Source organism: Lasiodiplodia theobromae (genome assembly GCF_012971845.1).
Source record: "Lasiodiplodia theobromae strain AM2As chromosome Unknown scaffold_37, whole genome shotgun sequence".
NCBI classification, from domain to species: domain Eukaryota; kingdom Fungi; phylum Ascomycota; class Dothideomycetes; order Botryosphaeriales; family Botryosphaeriaceae; genus Lasiodiplodia; species Lasiodiplodia theobromae.
The window spans coordinates 90773-111512 of record NW_023336516.1 but is presented as its reverse complement, the minus strand read 5'-3'; the positions used below and the strand labels follow the sequence as shown (position 1 = coordinate 111512).

The following is a 20740-nucleotide window of genomic DNA, read 5'->3' as shown; positions in this document are numbered from 1 at the left end:
TCGACTTCCCAGCCGCCTCTGGCAAGAGCTTGCATTATTTTGAACAGAGATTGAGAGGAAAGGGGTGAAGGCTAGTGGTGACGGTGGGAAACTAGTTAAAGTAGGAGCGAGGCTTGCCGGATGAGGGAGATGACGTCGGGTTTTCCGCCGCGCGAACCAGAAAAAAAAGTTCCCCGCGTGCACCGTCTCTGGCGAACACCGCTACCCCGCCGCCATGGACGCCGCATTGCGCGCCTCTCCTTCTCAAGTCGACCTTTGCCTGCAGAATCTTACCCTCAGCGTCGCCTCATATGTCTCGGACCATGGCCCCGCTGCGGCGGCTGACGCCAGCGCCGCTGCAGCGCTGGCCTCCTTGAGCCTCAAGGTGCGCTTGCAAGCACTCACATTAGGACACCGTAATAAATTAATTGTCAGGTCGCCGCATAGGACGTTCCCTCCACTCCCACTTTGCTTCAGCGTCTCCAAGACCTGCAGGCCCGCATCGCCGAACAGCCTTACAGCATCTCTCTCCGCCTCCAGGTCGCCGAGCTCTACCGCGCACTTGCTTTCCCCGATCTCGCCGCTGGGGAGGCCTACAGAGCTCTTTTGCTAGTCGACGAAGTGCTCGACGAGTCTGGCGAATATCATGAGCAAGCTCTGGAAGACATCCAAGAGGAAATCGCTGCGAAGCCTGCCTCCTTCCGCTTCTACCTGGCGCATAAACATAGCGACAGGTTCCTTGAACTATCGCAGCGTCTCAGCGACTTCCAACACTCAGAGGAAAAATGCGACGTTGAGGTTGAAGAAGAAGAGGCCTCCCTGTGGGCCCAGACTCTCTGGATTGACGCAACGTATGTTCGCGTCATGATCTTCTGGGAAGCCTTCTGCTGAGCATGTCTAGGTATGCCTTTGTCACGGGGAATCTGCTAGCATGCGGATGTCTTAAGAGCGCCCACGACTTTTGCTCTCGAGGCTTGAAGGCCAACCCCAACAACCCCCATCTTCTTAAATTTCGCGAGCTTCTCAACCAGCGATTGAGCAACCATTTCGCTTCTCGTGGCTTTAGCCTCGACGACGAAGACATCACCCCTGATGACTATCCGGATCGCACTTTCGTGAGGCGCGAGCTATACCCCTGGAACACTTTCGAACCGGATAGGTACTCTCCCGAGTCCCTCGTCCTGCTCAACGAACAGATCAGGTCCATCGCACCGAAGCTCGAAGCACGGGTCACGGAACTCCCGCTTCTGACGCCCGATGCCGATCCAACCACCGGGTAAGCTCACTTCCATTCCCGCGCGAGTGTTCAATAAAGCATGTCTGCATTGCTCAATATCCAGCCCTGTGCTGTAAACAACCGCGACTCAGAGGACTAACCATGAGAAAAAGCCGCGATCCTTCCGGCGAGTCAGCGCAGGCGACGATCAAACAGCTCGGCGTATTCGCACGAGAGGACGTGACTCCGGGCGAGATGATCCTAGATGAGAAGTCCCTGCTCACCGCAAACGCCCGACTCCACGACTCATACTGCGATGCCTGCAGCGCTCCACTGCCAGATCTGCGCAACAGCTCAGAAGCGAGCCAGTGCGCCTTCTGCGAGGATTGTGATGATATTGTATTCTGCAGTCAAGATTGCCATGATCTAGCCCAGGAAGCATATCATCCTGCCCTGTGCGGCAATGATGTGGAAGCCATCGCCAAAGATGCTTCCGCGGCTGAAGCAGCTGATGCGCTGTACTCTTTGTTGCTGCTCCGCGCCTTGGCAATGGCCGAGACCCAAGACGTCCACCCGCTCGAGCTAAAAGAGCTAAAATACATTTGGGGCGACTATCACATCCCGCCTTCAGGCAGCCCCAACGTGCCCCTTACGCCCTCGCCACTAGGACCCGCCAAAAATGCTTTCGGCGATGCCCCTCGGACGTTACCTTTCTCATTCAGCGCCAATGTCTTAACGCCGCTCCACATGCTCGAGAAGATGGACGTCAACATCTTCACCGCCTCCGCCAACTACGATTTCTGGGTCTTCAACACGCTCTACGCGAAGTTCCGCGGCACAGCATCTGCCCGCCAAGGCCGGGACGGTAAGCCTGATGTTGGTGCCGTGCATCCGCTCTGGTGCCTCGCCAATCACAGCTGTGATCCGAACGTTTCTTGGGAGTGGCAGGGAAACATGCGCTTCTGGGTCCGCAAGGAACGGGTGGCCTGGAAGGGCCGGAAGGGCGGAGGCGCCGCTCCCGAAAGCAGTCAACCGGGCCTGCGGAAGGGCGATGAGATCATGAGCCATTATTGTGACATCGATCTCTCCGTCAAGGATAGACGCGAATGGGCTGCAGGCGCGCTCGGCGGCATGTGCATGTGCGAGCGGTGCGTGTGGGAGGCGGCACACCCGGAAACCCCGTAAAACGGTAATACATGTTGATCAGCGCCCGGTAGCTCATGGATGGGGAAGATCAGCGGGAAGGGCTGTGCCGCCGGGCACAGATCTAATACCGTTGCTGGCCTGAAAAACGATTTACGTTGATATGCCGGATATGCACGCTTGGAGGCGGTCGGCAAAGAAGGCGTGTAATTAAGCTGTCTCACGACACTCTCACCTATGTGCTGATTTTCAAAATCTTTTCCCATGTTGTCCTGCCCAGGGAGGTTCTGCCCCTATAGATTTTAAGATCTGAGCCCTCTGCACCGCAAATGATACCACACCCTTGCTATGCAGGCAGTTGAAGCAAATACTCCGACAAAAATGTTTCAAAGCTATGCGAATAAATCCGATATCTATAAGTCCGATATCTAGATTCAATTGCGCACGAGGATACTATCTTTTAGGTGAGAAAATTTCAAAAATGTCAAATTCTTCCGTCACACATCATAGCTAGCAGCGTCAGGGATATCTTAATTGCTCGTCCAAAGTGATAGTTTTATCCGCATCATTGTCAAGCTGATTAATGTACGCGAGTAAAATAGATGACTGAAAATGAGTCGGACGTCTTTTAGACAGAGGTCCGAAAGCCTGGCACCATGAATCACTTAACGATCAATGTTTGCAATCAAGGCGAATAAAGAAACCTGGTATGACAAATCGCTGAGATCTGATCTGTAATCAGCAAGCCTGTAAAATACAAAGTATATCTGCAATTAGCAATGACTAGGACATCATTGACTTTGTAGTCGAATCCCTTTTGCGGCTCAGGATCTCCTCTCAAATGGTTACCAACCCGAGTTCAACCATCGAATCCTTCCCCCCTTTTTTTTTTGAGAAAAAAGAGCGTCTCTTGTCGTAACCGCACACGAACGTAAATGCGGCCAAAATAATTCCTCCCCCGTTCATTGATTTTCGTCTCGTATGCTCCAAAACTCCGGGCCCATGCATAGAATGCATATAAATCAAGCGCTTATGTTAGTTCAATAGAAACCAATAGGACCTCTGCGATCCTGAGGTACTACATAGTCCACCTTCGTTGATGCGTCTTTGGAATCGGTTGCCGGTGTCGAGTCCGTTGCAGGTGCGGCAGGTGGTGCAGTCTCAGCCGCGGCAGCCTTTCTTCTCTTGCGAGATTGCAATGTGCGATCCTCTTCTTCAATCTCTTTCAATGCTATCCAAATAGTTAGCCTTGTATAATTGGACCGGATTTGCCATGAGAGCAGAATTGAGCAATCGATAGCCCATTGGTTCTTTAACCCCCCTTCCAAGCATGTTCCGAGATACGGGAAAAGAAATTAGGGCACCTACCCTCGTCCCAATCCTTCTCGCTCTCCTCCCGTCCGGTACCCAGAATACGTTCGACATCGACCTCCTCCCCTCTCTGAACCTTCTCCAACACCTCGCGCAGCAGGGCAATCTTGGCGTCGGCCTTGCGGGTAAAATCGGCAATGTCGCGCCGCAGCACCAGCGTGTTGATGGCGTTGGAGCCGACAACCAGGCCAAACGCAATCCACACGGACGCCGGGTTCCACGGCTTCGCCCGCCATTCCTTCCAGGTGAAGGGCCGCTTGTTCTTGGAGCGGAAGTGCTTCGGAACCATGTTCTGCCAGAGACTGGGCTGGATGACGCGCGGAAGGTTACGGCGGTCGGTAATGGCAGCGCTTGCGGCGTAGGCGCGTCGGGCCGTCGTCGTGGCGCAAACGAGGCATTGCGAGCGCGCTGTTGTCGTTGTTTTCTGCGCAAAGGGTCGCATGGAGAAGGAAAACGGCGCGCTCGGTTGTGCGCACGTCGCGCGGGCGAAAAGGGCGTTGGTGGGCGGCATTAGGCTCGATTGGAGGTTGATGCTACGCAGGGAAAGTCAATGGACGGGGAAAGTTGCCGTCGAGCTGCCGCGAACGGCGCCGGAGACGGGCCGAGGAAGAGTTCCGCACGTGATGTTGCCGCGTCGGGAGTGATTTATCGCCGGTGCATCGGACTTAAGATGGTGGCCGCTGTACAGAGGGATATTGCAGCTGGAGGCCAACTTAATTTGTTTTTTGCTAATTTCATGGTCAGTTGAAGCTATCGTCTAGATGAGAATATCGAATTGAAAATTGGTTTACTTTTTTTTTTTTAAGAAAAAAAAGGCAAAAGGTAAGGCATAGCTACCCAAGATTCGAGGACCCTGCTATTCTTCCCGCTAGCCTTCGGCTGCAATACCTCTCTGGGGGCCGAAACACGCCTGTCATCGTCGGCTGCGATGATGCTCTTTTGTCTTGGCGTCACCAGTGACGCAGCGAACATACCCGACAATGACATGGCGTGAACCTCACAACCTCTCCACTGCTCGTGTCGGAAACAAGGAAATACTTCGAGAGGCGCTGCCACTAAGTTATTAAAGGTTCTTAATCAGCTGTTCGTCAGATGAGCGTTCCGCAAAGCTGCGCTACCTCTCCTGATGGCATTGAGCAGAGAAACTCAAACACTGCCGGATAGGCTGCAAAGATTTGTGACTTTGACGTCTACAAGCTGACCACCACCCGACATGGCGCAAAGTGACCCATCACATTCATGCCGGCCGTTACACGTGTAGGCAGGAGAGTTGGTTAAATAGAGTTCATAGAGGACGAATGACTCGTTCTGCGCAGTTGGGCCAGTATCACGAGCTTTGCCACCTGAGGCACAAGGTGCCTCTGATGACTACAGCACGAACTTGACACGAACCCTGGGTATGCAGGTTGGATGACGAACGAATGATGAGTGTGTGGCATAAAGTGGTATGAAAGGCATGCGGGCAGCTTGGACCGGCGGGCAGCAGTTTTCGGAACGGGACATCATTGCATACCTGATCCGGTAATTGATAAGATGACGTCTCACCGCCCAAGGCGATGCATAGGTGGGAACTGCACGGCGCGGTAGCTGCGGATGTTAGTCTTCCAGGAAACACAGCACGCCGGAACGGGGTTAGCTCCGATTGGGGTCCCGGCCAGGCGGTGCAGCCAACGGCGCGGTAGAGAGCGGCAGAAAATTGCAAAAAAGCAGCGCGACGCTGCGGCCCAATGCGTGGAGACAGGGCTCGCAACACCTGCGGTCTGATGTCGAGCGGCTTGGCCTGTTTTCCTTTTCTCTTTTATTTTTTTTCTGCCGCGGGGCAGGCAGACCGCTAGCGCTCACCGGGGCGCACATGTTGGCGGAGCAGAGCCGGCCGACGTCATTCCCGTTCTGCGATGGATCGCCGCGCGCCAACGCCTGCTGGGTCCAGTCTGGAAATGGACCGACACGGCCAAGGTGGCCCTCCCGACGCAGGCGCCGCAAGATAAGGCCGCCATTGCGACACTGCCCGCTGCCCCTCATGCTCAGCGCGCGGACGGCGGGGTCGTAAGCGCGTGTGCGACGTGTGCGACGTGAGCTGTATGTAGGGCTGGGGCATTGGCATCGAGCTGGCGCCGGTTCCAGAGGGAAACGCCTGGCACCTCACCACCACAATGGCGCTGCACCGCCGCCGCGGCGGTGGAGCCGGGCGCGCGGCGCCAGCCCGAGAGGGCGTTGCTGGATGCCGCGCGGGTGAAGCGAGGGGCATGCCCGGGGCCCCCGTTGTCGCCAGTAGCTACGGCTTGTCCGACCGTCGTCATGGACGAGCTGCTCGTCCGGTACAAAATCCACAGCAAGCGCGCCTTTCCAGAACGCTCTATCCGCCACGCCCATAGCTGGCCCTCTGCCAAACACCTTCTCGCCCACCGGGCCCGTCATCGTGTACCCACATTACTCCATTAGCCGACTCGCACGCCCCGAGCCCGCAGCCTAGCCAGCCCTACTTCTCAGTGCCGCCGCCTTGCTGCCCACCGCTGCCCCGCGCCTCTTCTTTACCTGCGTCTCACCACCTCCACGCCGCACACACCTCACAATGGGCAAGCCGCCGAATCTTTACGCTTTCCCCGACGACAACGAGCTTGCCAAGAGCTTGCGCGTCTATGTCTTTGACGCTCAGAGCAGCGCATTGGAGCGCCACGGCGTCTTCCGCGTCGCCGTCTCCGGCGGCTCGTTGCCCAAGCTCCTGGCGAAAGCTCTGCTGTCCCCGGGCGAGGGCAGGTTCGACTTCTCGAAATGGGAGATTTTCTTCGCCGACGAGCGCGCCGTGCCGCTCGACCACGCCGACAGCAACTACGGCCTGTTGAAGGCCGAGCTGCTTGACAAGATCCCCGCGGAAGTGGGCAAGCCCACCGTCTTCCCCATCGACACCCAGTACCTCAACGACGTCCAGGAGCTAGCGGACCAGTACGAGCAGACGCTCGTCAAGGCCTTTGCCGCGCGCGACAGCGTCAAGATCCCCATGTTCGACCTCATCCTCCTCGGGTGCGGCCCCGACGGCCACACCTGCAGCCTCTTCCCCGGCCACCCTCTGCTCCGCGAGACCGACGCGTGGGTCGCGCCCATCGAAGACTCGCCGAAGCCTCCGGCCAAGCGCATCACCCTGTCCCTCCCCGTTGCCGCGCACGGCATCAAGATCGGATTCGTCGGTACCGGCGCGGGCAAGAGCGAGATTCTGCGGAAGATTTTCGACACGGAGGAGGGCCACGCTCTGCCCTGCGGTCTTGTGAACACAATGGCCCAGGAAAGGGTTACGTGGTTCACTGACTATCCGGCGGTGGAGGGCGTGCAGTTCCCGGTCAGGAGAAGCAGTCTGTAAGGCCTAGACGGCCGGGTTGGTGGTGAACTGGGGGCGGATCCGAAAGTTCCACGAGCTACGTTATGATGTCCGGGCGTCTTTTGGCGGGTTTTCCTCTCGTTTTTCTTATCGATGGAGATATCCAAGCTTGTTTGCGCGACGGTTGGCTCGGTCGATTCTTAGCCTGACATAACCCTCTATACCAAACGTGCTCGCATAGCTGTAGATTTGGATGCTGCCGGGCCGTTCAAATGTCATGGCCTTTCACAATACTTGCCTGTGCACCAACGAGTGAACGAATTCCGCAGATCCCGAGCCGGTAGATTGAGGCGTTTCCATGCGCGCCAGGGTTCGGGAAGCTGACGGGTGTGTTTGTAGGGAGCGATTTCGGGTGCTCACGTGCAGCGCGCGGCCCGTTACCCTGTGGACGAGCGGGCGGGCAGGAGCCGGCAAACAATAATAGGCCGGGCCGCTAAGATCAACACCACTTGCTGCAGGGGCGGCCGCCCAACCTTGCGCACTTCCCTTTTCGCCCCGCAGAGTCGCAAAACGCGATTCGCCATGGGAACCGGAGCTCAACAACTGCTACTCCACCATGTCCTTCGTATGTGCTTCGGACGCGCCCCGCATGCACCTTGTCTTCCACTCGCTCACATTCGCAGCTCCCTGAACCCACCCGCAGTCCCGCGCAATCATCCCCGTCGCGACTACCCACGCTATCGAGACGCCCGACCATCGGCGCCGCAGAGAGAGATAATGGAGCCAGACGTCGGAACCAGCTGCCGCAGCCCGCAGCTTCGAGGACAGCCGGCCCCGCGCCGCAGGAAGACCACAGCACCGGACAGCCGGCAGCCCAAACCCGACCGCTGAATCGAACGCAAAGCGTCGGCGCGAAGCTGGCTGCCGCAAAAAGGACCGGAGATACCGCAAAGCAAGATATGCCCCCTCCTCCGGCACCTTCCTCGGGCGTGACTCGCACGCAATCACTACGGAGACCGACAGTTGGCCAGAGTGCTGCGTCAGGACTGCGCGCCCCGACCAAGGCCGGCGCTTCTTCAGGCGCTGCAAAGCCCGTTGGCCCCGTACGGACCAATAGACCGGGCTCATCGTCAGGACCATCGTCCAGAGACACAGCGCCGCAAAAGTCAGGCCAGAGGGAACGGACGAGAGCTGCTACAGTGTCATCTCCCCAACCTGAGCGGACACGGCCGGTGGCGGCGGCGCAGAGGCTCCAACCTCCGTCGGGCAATGGCTCAAAGATCGGAGCTTCAGCCCTGAAGCACTCGAGATCCAGGTCAGAACTCCCGGGTGGGGCGGCGCGGACGCAGGCAAACATTGCATCCTCGCGGGGCGTGGTGGGCTCAGAAAAGGAGCCGAAACTGGTGGCCAAGCCCGCGTTCTCAACGTTGCAGCAGCACTATTCGCCAAAGAAGACGTCGGAACCGAAGAAGGCTACGTCGGCATTCTTCCACGCATCATCAGTAAGCACAGGAGGTGCAGATGCACTTTCAGCCGAAGTGTTGGCGCTCCAAACAGAGCTGCTCCAGCTTCACGTCCTGCACGAGTCGGCGGCGGCAGTTCGGAGGCAGTGGGAGCGCAGCGCGGAGCGGGCGCTGCGGCTCCAATTCTACGAGGTGGCGACAGCGCATCACAACATGCGCAAGAACGAAAGCGAGGTGCAGGAGCTGGTGAACCTGCATGCGCTGCAGGAGTGGAGCAGTGGGAGCGCCACGTTCGGCCTCGCGGAGAATATCCAGCTCCTTGGGCCGCTCCTGAACGAGCTGCGGGCGCTCACGGACGCAGGCGGGCGACATACAAGCGTGGTGCAAGAGTTCGAGGAGTGGAGCACGCGGGCGGAGGAGGTGTGGAGGCGCAGGGAGGAGGCGCAGAGCGCGGAGGTGGTGGAGGGGCTCGGGGACGGATGGAAGGTGGAAGTGGGCGCCCTCATCCGCAAGGTGACGGCACTGGCACGCGATGCGGAGCGGCTGGTCGAGCCGGCGGCGGGATCCAGCATCAGCACGGTGGTGGGCGGCTGCCGGGCGCTGGTGACGGGCATAATGCGCGAACTGCAGCTTATGAGGCGCATGGAGGGGGAGGTGGGGGAGAGCGAGGCATGGTTTGTGGAGCAGCAGCTGCAGGGAATGGCTGCAGAGACGGAGCAGGTGCAGGTGGGCTGGAGGGAGGTGTAGTGTGTAAGCAATGCAACCGAATCTGCGTGGCGTCACCAAGCATCTGTGTGGTGTGCATGCGGGCTGCCAGGGCGGCCCACGTCGCGGCGCGGCGGGCAGGTGACGGCAAAAAGAAGGTTCCTTCGGGCCTGAGCCGCGCGACAGGTGCAGATGGAGCAATCTTACCAAGCAGGGCGAGCATCGAGCGCAGCTTACTCAGCGAGCCCGTCTCCTTTGCAAGCTGGCGCCCATGTCGCCTCTTCCGGCCGCTCCCGCGCCCCTACCGCGCCGGGGTCGCGTTCCTGCTGAGTAGGTGCCAGATGCTCCATGCCGCTGCCAAGAGCCCCGAGCACCAGCCGTCAGACGGCGGAAATAACCGTCCGTGAGCATATACGCAGTAGCGCGGCCCTTCCTGTTTACCACGCACGCCTTTTCTGCTCGTAATTCATTCTGTTACGTTAGCCCCGGAGAGTCAGCCAGGCCCACCGCACAGCACACACGCGCCGCACACCCGCTCTCCAGTTTTCCCCCGTGCTCCACGCAGCTCTCGCGGAACCCTCTCCGCCCGCCTTATAGCTGCGGCCTGGCCATACACTGCGCCAACGTGCCCGCCTCCCTCCTCTGACCACCGAATGGCGGCCTGCACAGGCCTGCCGTTTCACCCTTTGCCTGGCGGGACCTATGGATTCTGCGGCTGCGCGCTGGAAGAGGCCGTGGGAAGAGCACTCACACCCGCTCCCCAACCATCATAGCCACCATCCCCGAGAACACTGCGAATGCACCCAGCACCCGCCCCTGCCCGCGCTCCCCGACGAGCCGGAGCGCGTCCAGCCATGGCCCTCCGCGGGGCGGCACTTGTATTTGGCCGAGTCTCTGCAGAGTCAGGCAGATGCAGCGCAGAACAACAAGAGACGCCGCCTTTTCTCTGACCAAATCCCGCAACCCGACCCCCATTTACCACGCCCTCCCGCTGACTCAGCCGGCTTCCATGGAAGCGGGGAAGACTACGATGGTACATTCATCCTCTCCCATTCCCTGCCCTTCTTTGTCATCGCAATAAGTCAGACTGTGTAATTGACCGCTGGGTCTGCTGACACGGAATCTAGCTGGCCGTCAGCAGCCGCCGCCCGCCTCACCCGGCATGTCGTCTTTCGATGCTCGAGGCTTCCTGCCCGCCGTCGTGTCCAAGGACGACGGTGCTTGCTGCCCTTCCTCCTGTGCCGGCTTGGCTTGCACGAGACGTCGAGCCCTGATCAGCGACATTGTCGCCGAAGTCGACACGCTGAACGCCGACATCCAGCGCATCATCCTGCAGGGCAACAGCCAGCCACGATCGGTGAGGAGTTTGCGGCGCCTTCCTCGTTCGTATTACCGGGCTTTCTGGCCCCAGTACTGACCCTCCAAAGCTTTCTTCAGGAGTTGCGAATCTAGGAACAGACCAGGTCCTCGTCTATGCCCTCGACCTCTTGCGAGCCAACGTTGCCAGCCTCCGAGATTTGACCACCCCTCTTTCCATTCCCTCCGGAACAGGAGCAGAGCCCCAGTCAGCTGCCACTGCCGCCGCTACCGCCGAGATCCGCGATGTCATGAAGCGCCGATTTGATCCAATCGCCAACCAAGAAGTCTCTCACTTTCTACCTCGGCCGACTAGTGGGGGAGACCGCACAATCCCTCCACCTGGACCCCCCGAGGATGTCCGGAGAAGCTTCCAAGGAAGTAGGGATCCTTTGTCGCCGCGTCACTCTCCTCCAGGAGCACTCCCCTTCACCAACAGCGGAAACGCCCACCACACTCGACCCCCATCACCCGCAGCTTCTCACAACTACCACCACCCCCCACCACTTCGAATGCTCCCCTCCCCATCCTCCCTGAATATACCCCAACCGTCAACAATCCACTCCATCGCTTCGCCCTCGCCCTCTCTCCTTCCCCAGCTTTCGTCATCCACATCAGCCGCGCACACCGCTCACTTGCAAGACCTTCAACACCAAATCTCACTCAAAACCCTAGCACTCCAGACACTCCGGCAGGAGTACGACGCCCTGCTGTCGAAGCTCGATCGGCAGCGTACCAAGTGTGCCACGCTCGAGAAGAAGTTCGAGGTCACCGACGTGGAGATCAACGGCCTAACGGCGGAGAAGGAGGAGCTGGAGGCGCGGGTCGCGGCCCTCGAGCTGCAGGTTGAAGAGTTGCGGGAGCAGCGGGATGATGCAAGACGACGGGAGGTGAGGACGGGCGAGCAGTACAGGAGCATTGTGGAGATGGCGGGGAAGCTGCAGGGCATGGCGGCCGAGGAGAAGAGGGCGTGGGCGCAGGAGAGGGAGGGACTGCTCAACGCTTTGGGTTGGAAGGGTGATGAGGATGGTGCTGGTAAAGAGGAGGAACGACGACTTGAGACGGGGGGTGTTGGGGGAACTTTCTTGCAGCCAACGTCGTCCACCGCCGCCATCACCACCAACATGCCATCCGTTCTGGACGATCCGATGAGAGGAGGAGCCTTATTCGACGCCGCCAATCCTCCGCTTTCCCGCCGGGATTCCGAGCAGCACGCCCCGACGCCCGCTGCTGCTGCTGCTTCGTCTCAAGTCATAGCTGCGTTACGGGTCGAGGTCGCTCAATTGCGCTCTCGAACGCAGACTCTGGAGACAGCCATCAGGTCCATTTGCGACCAGGGTACCAGGATGGAAGAGGCTTCCCAGACCATCGCTGAGGCGGGGAGAAAGATGAAAGAGGCGGCAAGGGAGGCGATTGGTGATAGATGATTTTTCTTTTTTTTTCCTCCAGCGTAATGGAAGTGGATGGATGCTACGGAAAGAGGGATATGGGTGTGTTAACGCCATATCAATTTCTGGTGGCAAAGAACAAAATGTTGGGCATATTTTCTCCCTATGATACCCATGGGCTGAGCTTTTTCTTCTTTCTCCTATGTCTTTCAGCATTCTTTACTTCACATTTTGCATTCGAGAATACTTTTTGCCATTAATTTTCTGTTTCCTAGCGTTGCATAGTGGGGGGTTTGGGTGTCTGTATTTGACAGAAGGTTGAAAACTGGAATATGGATCTGGCATCTATGGCTATGGTACACGATTGTTCTCGTCCCTTTCTCTCATTGCCCTTTTTGCCGGGCAAGATAGAAGAAAACGCGGGCGACTTTGCACGGAGAGGACATGATTGGCAACAGCAAGGACCGGTTCTTGGCTATTTTGAGTTTCGGAACAAGGAAAAATATCCCAGCTGTGATCGGCGAAGCGGGAAGGTCGGGCATACTGCTCCCCGGTATTCACCGATGGAGGAGTTATAAATACAATTCAAACTGCATCTGCAAGGCTTGATTCGAGCGGCATGAACGACGACAGGGTCTAGGTCTTCTTGGCAGCAATACCTGTTTTACGAGCAATTGGAGAGATTGAACGTGGTGTTTGAGATTTGTCATGCATGCATCGGAATTAAAGAGTTACATAAAAGATGGTTAATCCGACGCGCGAATCCAAGTCGCCGATCTTAGTTCTGGGGTGCAGCGGAACTTTCTCTCGGAACTAAATCTGTCGACCGGCATGTTCCAGCGCGCCAATATACTTGCGTTTAAGACACTGCTATATAGTGGTCATACTAATTTAGGCAGTAGATGTGTCGACTTTTGGTGGGTTGCGTAAAACCAGAGCAAAGAGATATTACTTTCGTATCTCTAGATATGAAAGCGTGGGATTTTCGAGAATCTTGACTCTGGGCGACTTGTGGGCCTGCGGTTACTGGTCGTATGTCGTATAGCAGCACTATAGTTAGTGTTGGTTCGCGGGGAGGAGCGGATGGGCTACGTTTCGCGCTAGTTTCACTCCCGCGATGGTGGGCCTAACAGCACATTGGCGAAGATAAGAAGAGAGAAAAGATAGCCGTACGCGTAAGGGAAATGAGAGTAGCGATGTCCATTGATCAACGAGTCAGCCTGCGAGAGGGCGGAAAGACTCACAGTCTGCAGCTAACATGTTAGGAGAATAGCACAGCGGCGCAGCACGCCACCAAAACCTCATAATTTAGCTATTAATATTCTCAACTAGTTTCGGGGCAACGGTAAGCTCACCTCAACGGGGTTAGGTAGTATACCTAGGTAGCTCTCATAATGCTACGGCAGCAAACTTACCCTACGACTCGACCTTTTTCTCTCCGCCGTCCCCTGGCAGCGGCAACAACCGATGTCATGGTTGACTTAGTAATGTGTATTCATCTACTCCGTGTTTGCACAAGTGTGGGCGCGAAAGTGAACAGTTTTCGAACGAGCCAAGCCGTGTAACTCGTCACATTCACCCAGTGTCATGACGGCAAACAGCGGTCAAGAGGCTGCACAATTTTTCGTTGAACAAGACCCACGAGTCAAGGTCAGAGCAGCAGAGCGACTCAGAAACGCCGGAGTTGCGGAGTTGCCTTTGCTGGAACCAGTTGGCCAACGCACGTTCCACATGCCTTCAACCCCGCCATCTCTGCTTCTTTCTTCTTCCTTGGTGGCAGCTAGAAGTGTTCGTTCGGATGTAGACGAGCAGCTTGCACGAGAACATATGCGTCCGGACCAACGTTTCGACTGCAGATGTCTTGTATGTGTGGATTGTAGACGATGTTCTCATTGGCAGTTGGATAGAGTGCTAACCACCAGGAAACAAAAGCAAAAACAAACCGACCATGTAAACCTCCCGTTTTGGTATCGTAAGCAGAATCCAGAGCACCAGAGCCCAAAAGCCAGAAATCAGAGAACCAGCAGACCAGGCTCAACCAGCCCAGATGAGTATCAAATCGCCAAGAGGCAGAAGAAAGGGGGTATAGAAGGAAAGACCTAAAGACCAAAACCAGAGCCCACCCGAGCCAAACCTAGAACCATTCAAAAACCGAAAGAAAATCCAGAGACCGACCCAAAAACCAACCCGATAACCAACCATCTACCAGTACTTCTTGTAGCCGACATAAGACTCCATAGCGAACATGATGTGGGAGTCCGAGGCGATAGACTCCTTGTCGTCCTCGTCCTCAGAGGTCTCCTCGCCACAGAGGGCCCTGAGCGCCTTGTCGCGCTCCTGCTGCATCAGCTCGCCGTTCATGACCATATCGTGCTCGTGCTGGGCGCGCGTCTCGGAAGGCAGCGTGATGACAGGGTCGCCGCGACGGATGGGGAAAGGGCTTGGCAGGACGGACATGGGACGCATCGGGAGCTCGAAGGTGAAGCTGTTCTGAGCTGGGGCAGCGAAGGTCGTCGTCGACTGCTCCTGCTCATCGACGTCGCTCGGCGAGGGGAAGGGCCACCTGGGCGTCCTGATGTTGACATTCCTCTCCTGGATGACGGGCATGCGCTCCTTGGGCTGCTTCTTCTCAATGACGTCGCCCGGAAGGGAAAAGGGCCATTCGGGCGTCCTGATGTTGGCGTCCCTTTCCTGGGTGGCGTGCATGCGCTCCTCGTGCTGCTTGGCATACCAGGACCAAGGGGAGACGAACATGCCGGACGAGGAGGAGAGGCCCGTCAGAGGCGAAGGGGTGGGAGCGCGAGGAGACTCCGGGGAGACGCGGAAGCGCTTGCGGCCGTTGGCGAGGTCGGTGTCGATGGGAGAGGGAGCGCGAGCGCGCTTCTTGCTGTTGGCGCCGCCGCTGCTGTAGCCGTTGGAGCTGCTGAAGCTGTTGGTCTTCGGAGGCGTGATGGGGGCAAAGGACTGGGCGAAGGACTCGGCGAAAGGATCGGTCTTCTTCTTCTTCTTGATGCCGGCTTGCTTGTCGTCAAGGAAGTCGCCGAGTTCGTCCGCCAGATCCAGCTCCTCCTCGTCGACCTCTTCCTCGTAGTCGGAAAGCGAACTCTCGTACTCGTCCTCCTCATCCTCATCATCCTCGAGGTAGGGGAGGTAGTTGCAAATCTTGTTGAAGTCGATGGGGCGAGGGAGATTCTCCTTAGGGATGTAGATCTCAGGAGAGTCGAGGGCCAGCGGGCTCACATCGCCATCTTCTTCCTGGACATTGGGTCCATGGTGGTACAGGTTCTTGCACCAGATCTCGTCGGCACGCTCCGTCTTGTCGAAGATTTCATAAGAAGGGACGATACCGTGGTCCTGGCAAAGGGAGTAAAGGTCGTAATGATGACGACGACGAAGCTCGTGCAGCAGGACATCGGCATTGCAGGGGTTGGCCAAGTGCTCAGGGAGCTCAGGAACGAGGCCCTTGTAGCTGGAGAGCAGCTGAGCCTCATCAAAAGGGATGGCATTCAGGCCCCTGCGAACGCTGTCTTCGATCGACTTGAAGTCCGACTCTGATTCGTACTTGTTGATGTTGAACACGTGCGCGTTGTGGTTAATCTTGAACTGCATGAGAGCCTCCTTGCGAATGGCGAAGTCCAAGGTCGCCAGAAGCTCGTCGTCAACGAGGACGCTCCAGTGGAAGTAGAGGTGCTCAATCATCTCCTCAGCGGTGAGGTCGTCGGTGAACTTCATGTCGGGGTCCAGGCGACCAGCGGAGAAGTCCATGTAGAGCTCGTGATAGAGCATGCGGATGTGGTACAGGGTGATGTAGAGCAGGTCCTCAAACTTGTGGAGGAAGTCAGTGATGACAGACTTCTTCTTGCCATCGAAATCAGTGTCAGTATCAACGACCAGTGCAATGAGAATGTGAAGCAGATGGTCAGGAAGACCAGCGAGCGACTTGGGAGCATAGCACTCGTACGAGGCGTTGTTGACACCGGAGAAGTAGGGAACCAAAGTCTCTAGCTTCTCAATCTCCTTAGCCGCGGCGTAAATGCGATCACGAGCGCAGTCAAGAGGCATGCGAGGGGCCTTGCGGACCTCCTCAAGAGAGGGAATGTTGACCAGCTTAGGCATCTTGACCTTCCGGAAAGAGCCAGCCATGGGCGAGGTAACAGTGAAGCCAGTCATGTTGGAGGTGTTGGAACGTGTCTTGAAGCTGAACAGGACTTGGACTTGTTGATGAGGGAGTACAAGGTGAAGTGAGGTGAGATGTCTCGATCGACTGATGAAGAGTCAAGTCGCTTGTTCTGGCCGGACTGTGATGAGAAGGTGGTCGCGACGGTGAGCTGGGAGCTTGAAGCGTGACGACGGGGTGAGACTGGGTGTGAGCGTGAAGCTTTGCGAAGACGAGTTCGAAGCTTGTTTGGGACCCTGCTTGATGGGCTAGGAGTCCAATCGAAGTGAGGTTAAGTGAGGTTGGCGAGAGAGAAGATGGTGGGGTGGGGAGGAAATGAATAGGAGCAATGCCTGTACCGAGGCGAGCAGAGCTCCTTGGAAGATGGATGTGGTCTTGGGTGTTCCACTTGATCCAAGGCAAAAGGCAAAGAGAGCTGAGGATGGCTGAGGAAGGAAGACTGGAGCAAGAGCGGAGGCATATGAGCAGCGGATTCAATGGCTAAGCGAGCCAAGGATGGCTGTGGTTGGCTGGATGTTGCCTGCGAAAAGGCCCGAGCGTTGTGGAAAGCATCGTGGAGTGAGGTTGAGTGGTGGTGAGGTAGCCGGTTGCGAATCAAGGTGAGGTGCCACGACACCGACCCCCACCAAATCCTCTCGAAGGTGCTGTAAAGCCTCAAGGTCGTCCTAGAGATGATGGTTAGCGGTATTGGAAACAAAATGCTGATAGAAAATGCGCTGCAAATGGGTTGCGATGCGGGCTTGGTTTGGTGGGTGGAGATATCGACGTAACAGCCGCCCGCCACTAATCATCCAACGCAACGACTACACGGTTGAAGCATCATATTCAAGCGCAGAGCATTGCAAAGACTCAGCTGACTCACAAGAAGGAAATTGATATATTGCGACTCCTTAGCATTAAGATATTGGGTGCGGCCTTCGCACGAAGCAGCGCATTCTTCCGCACGGAGACAAAGTACATAAACGAAGGCAACCCAAAGCCGTATCTACCATCGAAGAGATCCCTCTAGTGTCTGTGTCCCGCTTTTATACAGGGTAGAAATATGTAGCAGCGAAAAGGCCAAAAGATGCCGTCATACACGAACAAACCATTCTCACGCAACTCACAATCATGCCTCATCATCAACATAGGCGGGGTCAACTTCAATCACAGCGGGCATTGGCCCAATATCCGCTGCGTGGGCGCCTGGCATCTCGACGTGCGGGATGTGCCAAGACTCGTCGTTCAAGTGCTCGACAGTGCTGTTCGTCACGCCCTTACAGCCGAGCAACGACAGGAACTGCGGGAATCATGTCAGCCGTGAGCAGTGAATAGCAGGACCCGCGCTGCGCTTACCTGCAAGTTCGGCAAATTTCCAACGTGCGTCACCGTCTCTGCGTTGATCTCGCCCGCGAGATCGCAGTCGACCAGGCCCAGCGTCTGCAGACTGCTCCTCCCCTCCCACTCCTCATCCAAAAACTTCAGCAGCTCGCCGCCAACTTCCGGACACTTCTTCAGCCACAACTCCTTCAGGCCGACGTTCCTCTTCAGGATCTGGCAGAGCTGCCAGTCGCTCACCTCGGCGCCAACGAGCCGCAGCGTCTCGAGCCGGCTCCACGCATCGGCGAACTTGTTCCACTCAGTGCCACTCCCAGCCTCGGGCAGGGCGCGATACAGAGACGGAAGCCGGCGCGGGCCGCGATGCTCGGCCTCATCCTCCCGGTCATCGTCGTCATCGTCGACGGTCGAGCCCCAGTTGATGATCCAGCGGCGCAGGAAGCCGCGGCCAAAGGGGTCCTCGATGCGCAGGCACAGAGTGCGCAGGTTCTTCAGGCCCGCAAGGGCGTCTGCCACAGGCGGGGTAAGGGCCCAGATGCTGAGCTCCAGGTGGCGCATCGACATGCAGTAGCGGTTCAGGATGGACGAGGTGAGAGCGGTGTGGAAGGCCAGCAGCGTATGAGGCCGCAGCTCCGACGCCTGTGGGATGACATGTGCGACAGTGCACGCCTCGTTGAAGAGCTCAGACGACGAGGATTTGGAGCTGCATGCCGACGAAGAAGGGAGAGAGCCGGCGCTGCTGCTGAGACTCCTGGTGCTACGGGAGTACGGGGACGCGGTAGGACTTGTGCTCGAGAGCTGGCTGATCAAGGACGAAACACGGGTGGGATAGACTCCCAGGGACAGAGTTTGCAGACTGGACGAGGCAAGAACGTATGCGGACCGACTAGCTAAGGAAAAGGCGAGCAGAGAGCGGATGGGCAGAAAGCTAAGGATATGGAGCAGGAGCTCGGACGGCAGAGAGGTGAGGTGGGCCATGGTGGAATGTGCTACAGCAGCAGAGCCCGATTCTCGTCGGCCTGGGGAATTTATCGCGCTGGCTCTGGGCGAGGCGGATCGTCGGTGAGCGAGCCCTATGTTGCTGAGTGAGGTTTATTCAGGTGGTAGGATTTCAGGATTTCTGAGGAGAGCATCAGCCGGGGGTTCTCGCATCCATCACGGTGCTCGCAAGGCTTTATCTCTGCTCGAATGACTGCAAACGTACCTGCTGTGGCTCGCGATGCAGGGCTGGCACTGCGCGAGGCCGGGCGGGACGGCCACGACCGGGCTTCTTAAGTCTCAGCTTTTTCGTGGGCGAGAACGCATGCCTGGGATCCCGCTACCACGGGAGCGTGCCAGCTGCCGCAAAAGCAGATGCGGGCGTTGCTTTTGTCGAAACGCAGCCTATCGCATTTGTCGAGGCGCGGTGACGTCTGGCGGCCGCGCTGGCCCGTCGCGCGGCCAGGCACGTCGTCGCTGGCCGCATGAGACACGCCCTCATCTGCTCAGTGTTGTCGCAGTGGTGGATGACGTCCGTGACCTGGGAGCCAGATGTCAGCAGGTCGATGAAACCGTCAGCCCATGCGATCGCGCGCCAGATGCGGATGCAGGTCATCTCCCACACGAACTCGGCCCTGGCGCACACCGCAGCGACCGACATGCCGCATTGCTTCGTGGCTGCGCTGCTCGCCCAGGCTGGCCGACGCAGGGGGCGGCGACGTGACACGGCGGCCTGCAGCCTGCTCATCTATAAGGTCGCTGCGCCTCGGAACGAGCAACACGTCGACTTCTTTTTTGTCCCTCCTGCCTGCGAACCTGCTGCGTTGCGACGACCGCATGGCCAGCACACCGCGCGCCTGTGCCCGCCCTCGACCCCGCCGTGCTGGTGGTTGGCCGTGAGCTTCGACCCGGATTCGGGGCATGTGCAACCACGTGACGGAGCCGTCTCCGGCTGGGTTGGTGAGATGCAGAGGGAGCCGGAAATGGGACGAGCACGGAGAGAACCACGACGACGGCAATAACGAAGGATGGTGGAGGATGTGCCATGCCGTGTTCGCTGCCGGCCCACGACGGCATCGTCGGCATCATAGCGCGCCCCGCCAGCGGGACTGGCCTGGGCGGAGGAGCAGCGGGATTTCTCCGCCAGCTGAGCGCGACAGTCCGCTAGCCGCCGCACCAAAAATCCGCGCCCGACGGACGACTCCAGCCTGTCGCCTTGCTGCCCTCCGCCCGCCCGGCGGAAGACGCGAGCGAGGCCGGCGCGTGACGGCCTCTGCGCCAGCGCGCAAAAATCTCGGGCTCCGCTCTGCGCAGACGCTATTTCCGTCGCCTCATCCCCACCACCACCACCACGCCATTCCCCGAGCCTCATGTGAGCCTCGAGCTATTTCCGCCGTCGTTCGACGCCGCCCCATCCGTCTGCCGGTCAGCATAGGGCTGCCGCCAGGACCCCCAGCCACCGCCGCATCATTCCCCCCTTCGCCGCGCGGCTGCTGGCGCCAGACCGCGCGAGGCCCTCTAGCGCGCCTGACGACGTGTCGGGAAGCGCACCAAGGCCACCACCACCCGCCGCACCATCGAAGGGTCCTCTTCGCCATAGCGCCCTGACTAATGCACCCAAGCAGAAGCAGCTCCTACGCCATCGAAACGTGCGGCAAAGCGGCGAGGTTTAACCTTCTTTCGCGACACGGACACGATGGTGCGCCTGAGCGCTCGCTTGCCAAAGCAGCGGAGTCCATGATAGCCGTCTCACCTGTAGTAAGCCTTTAGCCATGGTGGGGGGACTTCGTCATTTCTCTCCTGGATGGACCCTTGGCCCGGTTACGGATACCTCGCGCTGCCTCCCAGACATGTACCGTCATACCGTGCTACTTACCCCACCCCGCCGTTCCTTTCTGTCCTCTGGGCTCGACCACCCCAGTCTTTCCCACGTTCTACCATCTGCATGACAAACTTTCTGGCGCCCGTTCATCCCGCGCCAGACTGCGCCATGTGGCTGGACCCGTGCGCTTGCTTTTTCTTCTTTCCCCCTCTTCCTTCAATAATAGCACCTCCAGCGAAAACGATTATCCGCCCACGAAGAAAAAGGTTCGATCGAGCGCCGCGAAGGATGAGCGCTAGCCATGGCCACCGATCGGGTTAACTCGCAGGGCGTGCCTCGAGCTAACGACACGGCGCCATTGGGCCATGGCTGGGGCGCCGCTGCATCAAAACGAGAGATAGAGGCACAGGGCACGAAAGGGCGTTATTGAGGGCGCGCGCCGGTCCGCGTATCCTGTTGGTGTTGGGGGATAGCAGTGGTACAGTGGTCGTTGCGCCGTTGCTCAAATCGCC

General features: G+C 58.0%; 7 protein-coding genes across 7 annotated transcripts; 4 read left to right on the top strand and 3 right to left on the bottom strand.

Moving 5' to 3' along the window:
• Positions 1-214: 214 nt before the first annotated feature.
• On the top strand, positions 215-2380 carry LTHEOB_10246 (Mynd domain-containing protein; the record flags this gene model as incomplete). Its single annotated transcript, XM_035506870.1, has 4 exons — positions 215-364; positions 457-830; positions 881-1255; positions 1369-2380. The coding sequence occupies 4 exons, from the start codon at positions 215-217 to the stop codon at positions 2378-2380; spliced, it is 1911 nt and encodes a 636-aa protein (XP_035368015.1).
• Positions 2381-3378: 998 nt separating this feature from the next.
• LTHEOB_10245 (uncharacterized protein) lies at positions 3379-4220 on the bottom strand (the record flags this gene model as incomplete). The annotated part of the gene is made up of 2 exons (XM_035506869.1): positions 3379-3569; positions 3707-4220. The coding sequence occupies 2 exons, from the start codon at positions 4218-4220 to the stop codon at positions 3379-3381; spliced, it is 705 nt and encodes a 234-aa protein (XP_035368014.1).
• A 2061-nt stretch (positions 4221-6281) lies between these two features.
• On the top strand, positions 6282-7064 carry LTHEOB_10244 (6-phosphogluconolactonase; the record flags this gene model as incomplete). Its single annotated transcript, XM_035506868.1, has 1 exon — positions 6282-7064. One exon carries the CDS (start codon positions 6282-6284, stop codon positions 7062-7064), a length of 783 nt encoding a protein of 260 aa, XP_035368013.1.
• A 917-nt stretch (positions 7065-7981) lies between these two features.
• Positions 7982-9232, top strand: LTHEOB_10243 (uncharacterized protein; the record flags this gene model as incomplete). Its single annotated transcript, XM_035506867.1, has 1 exon — positions 7982-9232. The coding sequence occupies one exon, from the start codon at positions 7982-7984 to the stop codon at positions 9230-9232; it is 1251 nt and encodes a 416-aa protein (XP_035368012.1).
• Positions 9233-10352: 1120 nt separating this feature from the next.
• LTHEOB_10242 (SPX domain-containing protein) lies at positions 10353-11973 on the top strand (the record flags this gene model as incomplete). The annotated part of the gene is made up of 3 exons (XM_035506866.1): positions 10353-10547; positions 10618-10927; positions 11222-11973. The coding sequence occupies 3 exons, from the start codon at positions 10353-10355 to the stop codon at positions 11971-11973; spliced, it is 1257 nt and encodes a 418-aa protein (XP_035368011.1).
• A 2163-nt stretch (positions 11974-14136) lies between these two features.
• On the bottom strand, positions 14137-16104 carry LTHEOB_10241 (uncharacterized protein; the record flags this gene model as incomplete). Its single annotated transcript, XM_035506865.1, has 1 exon — positions 14137-16104. The coding sequence occupies one exon, from the start codon at positions 16102-16104 to the stop codon at positions 14137-14139; it is 1968 nt and encodes a 655-aa protein (XP_035368010.1).
• A 1115-nt stretch (positions 16105-17219) lies between these two features.
• LTHEOB_10240 (F-box domain cyclin-containing protein) lies at positions 17220-18406 on the bottom strand (the record flags this gene model as incomplete). The annotated part of the gene is made up of 2 exons (XM_035506864.1): positions 17220-17390; positions 17447-18406. 2 exons carry the CDS (start codon positions 18404-18406, stop codon positions 17220-17222), a joined length of 1131 nt encoding a protein of 376 aa, XP_035368009.1.
• Between the last annotated feature and the right edge of the window lie 2334 nt (positions 18407-20740).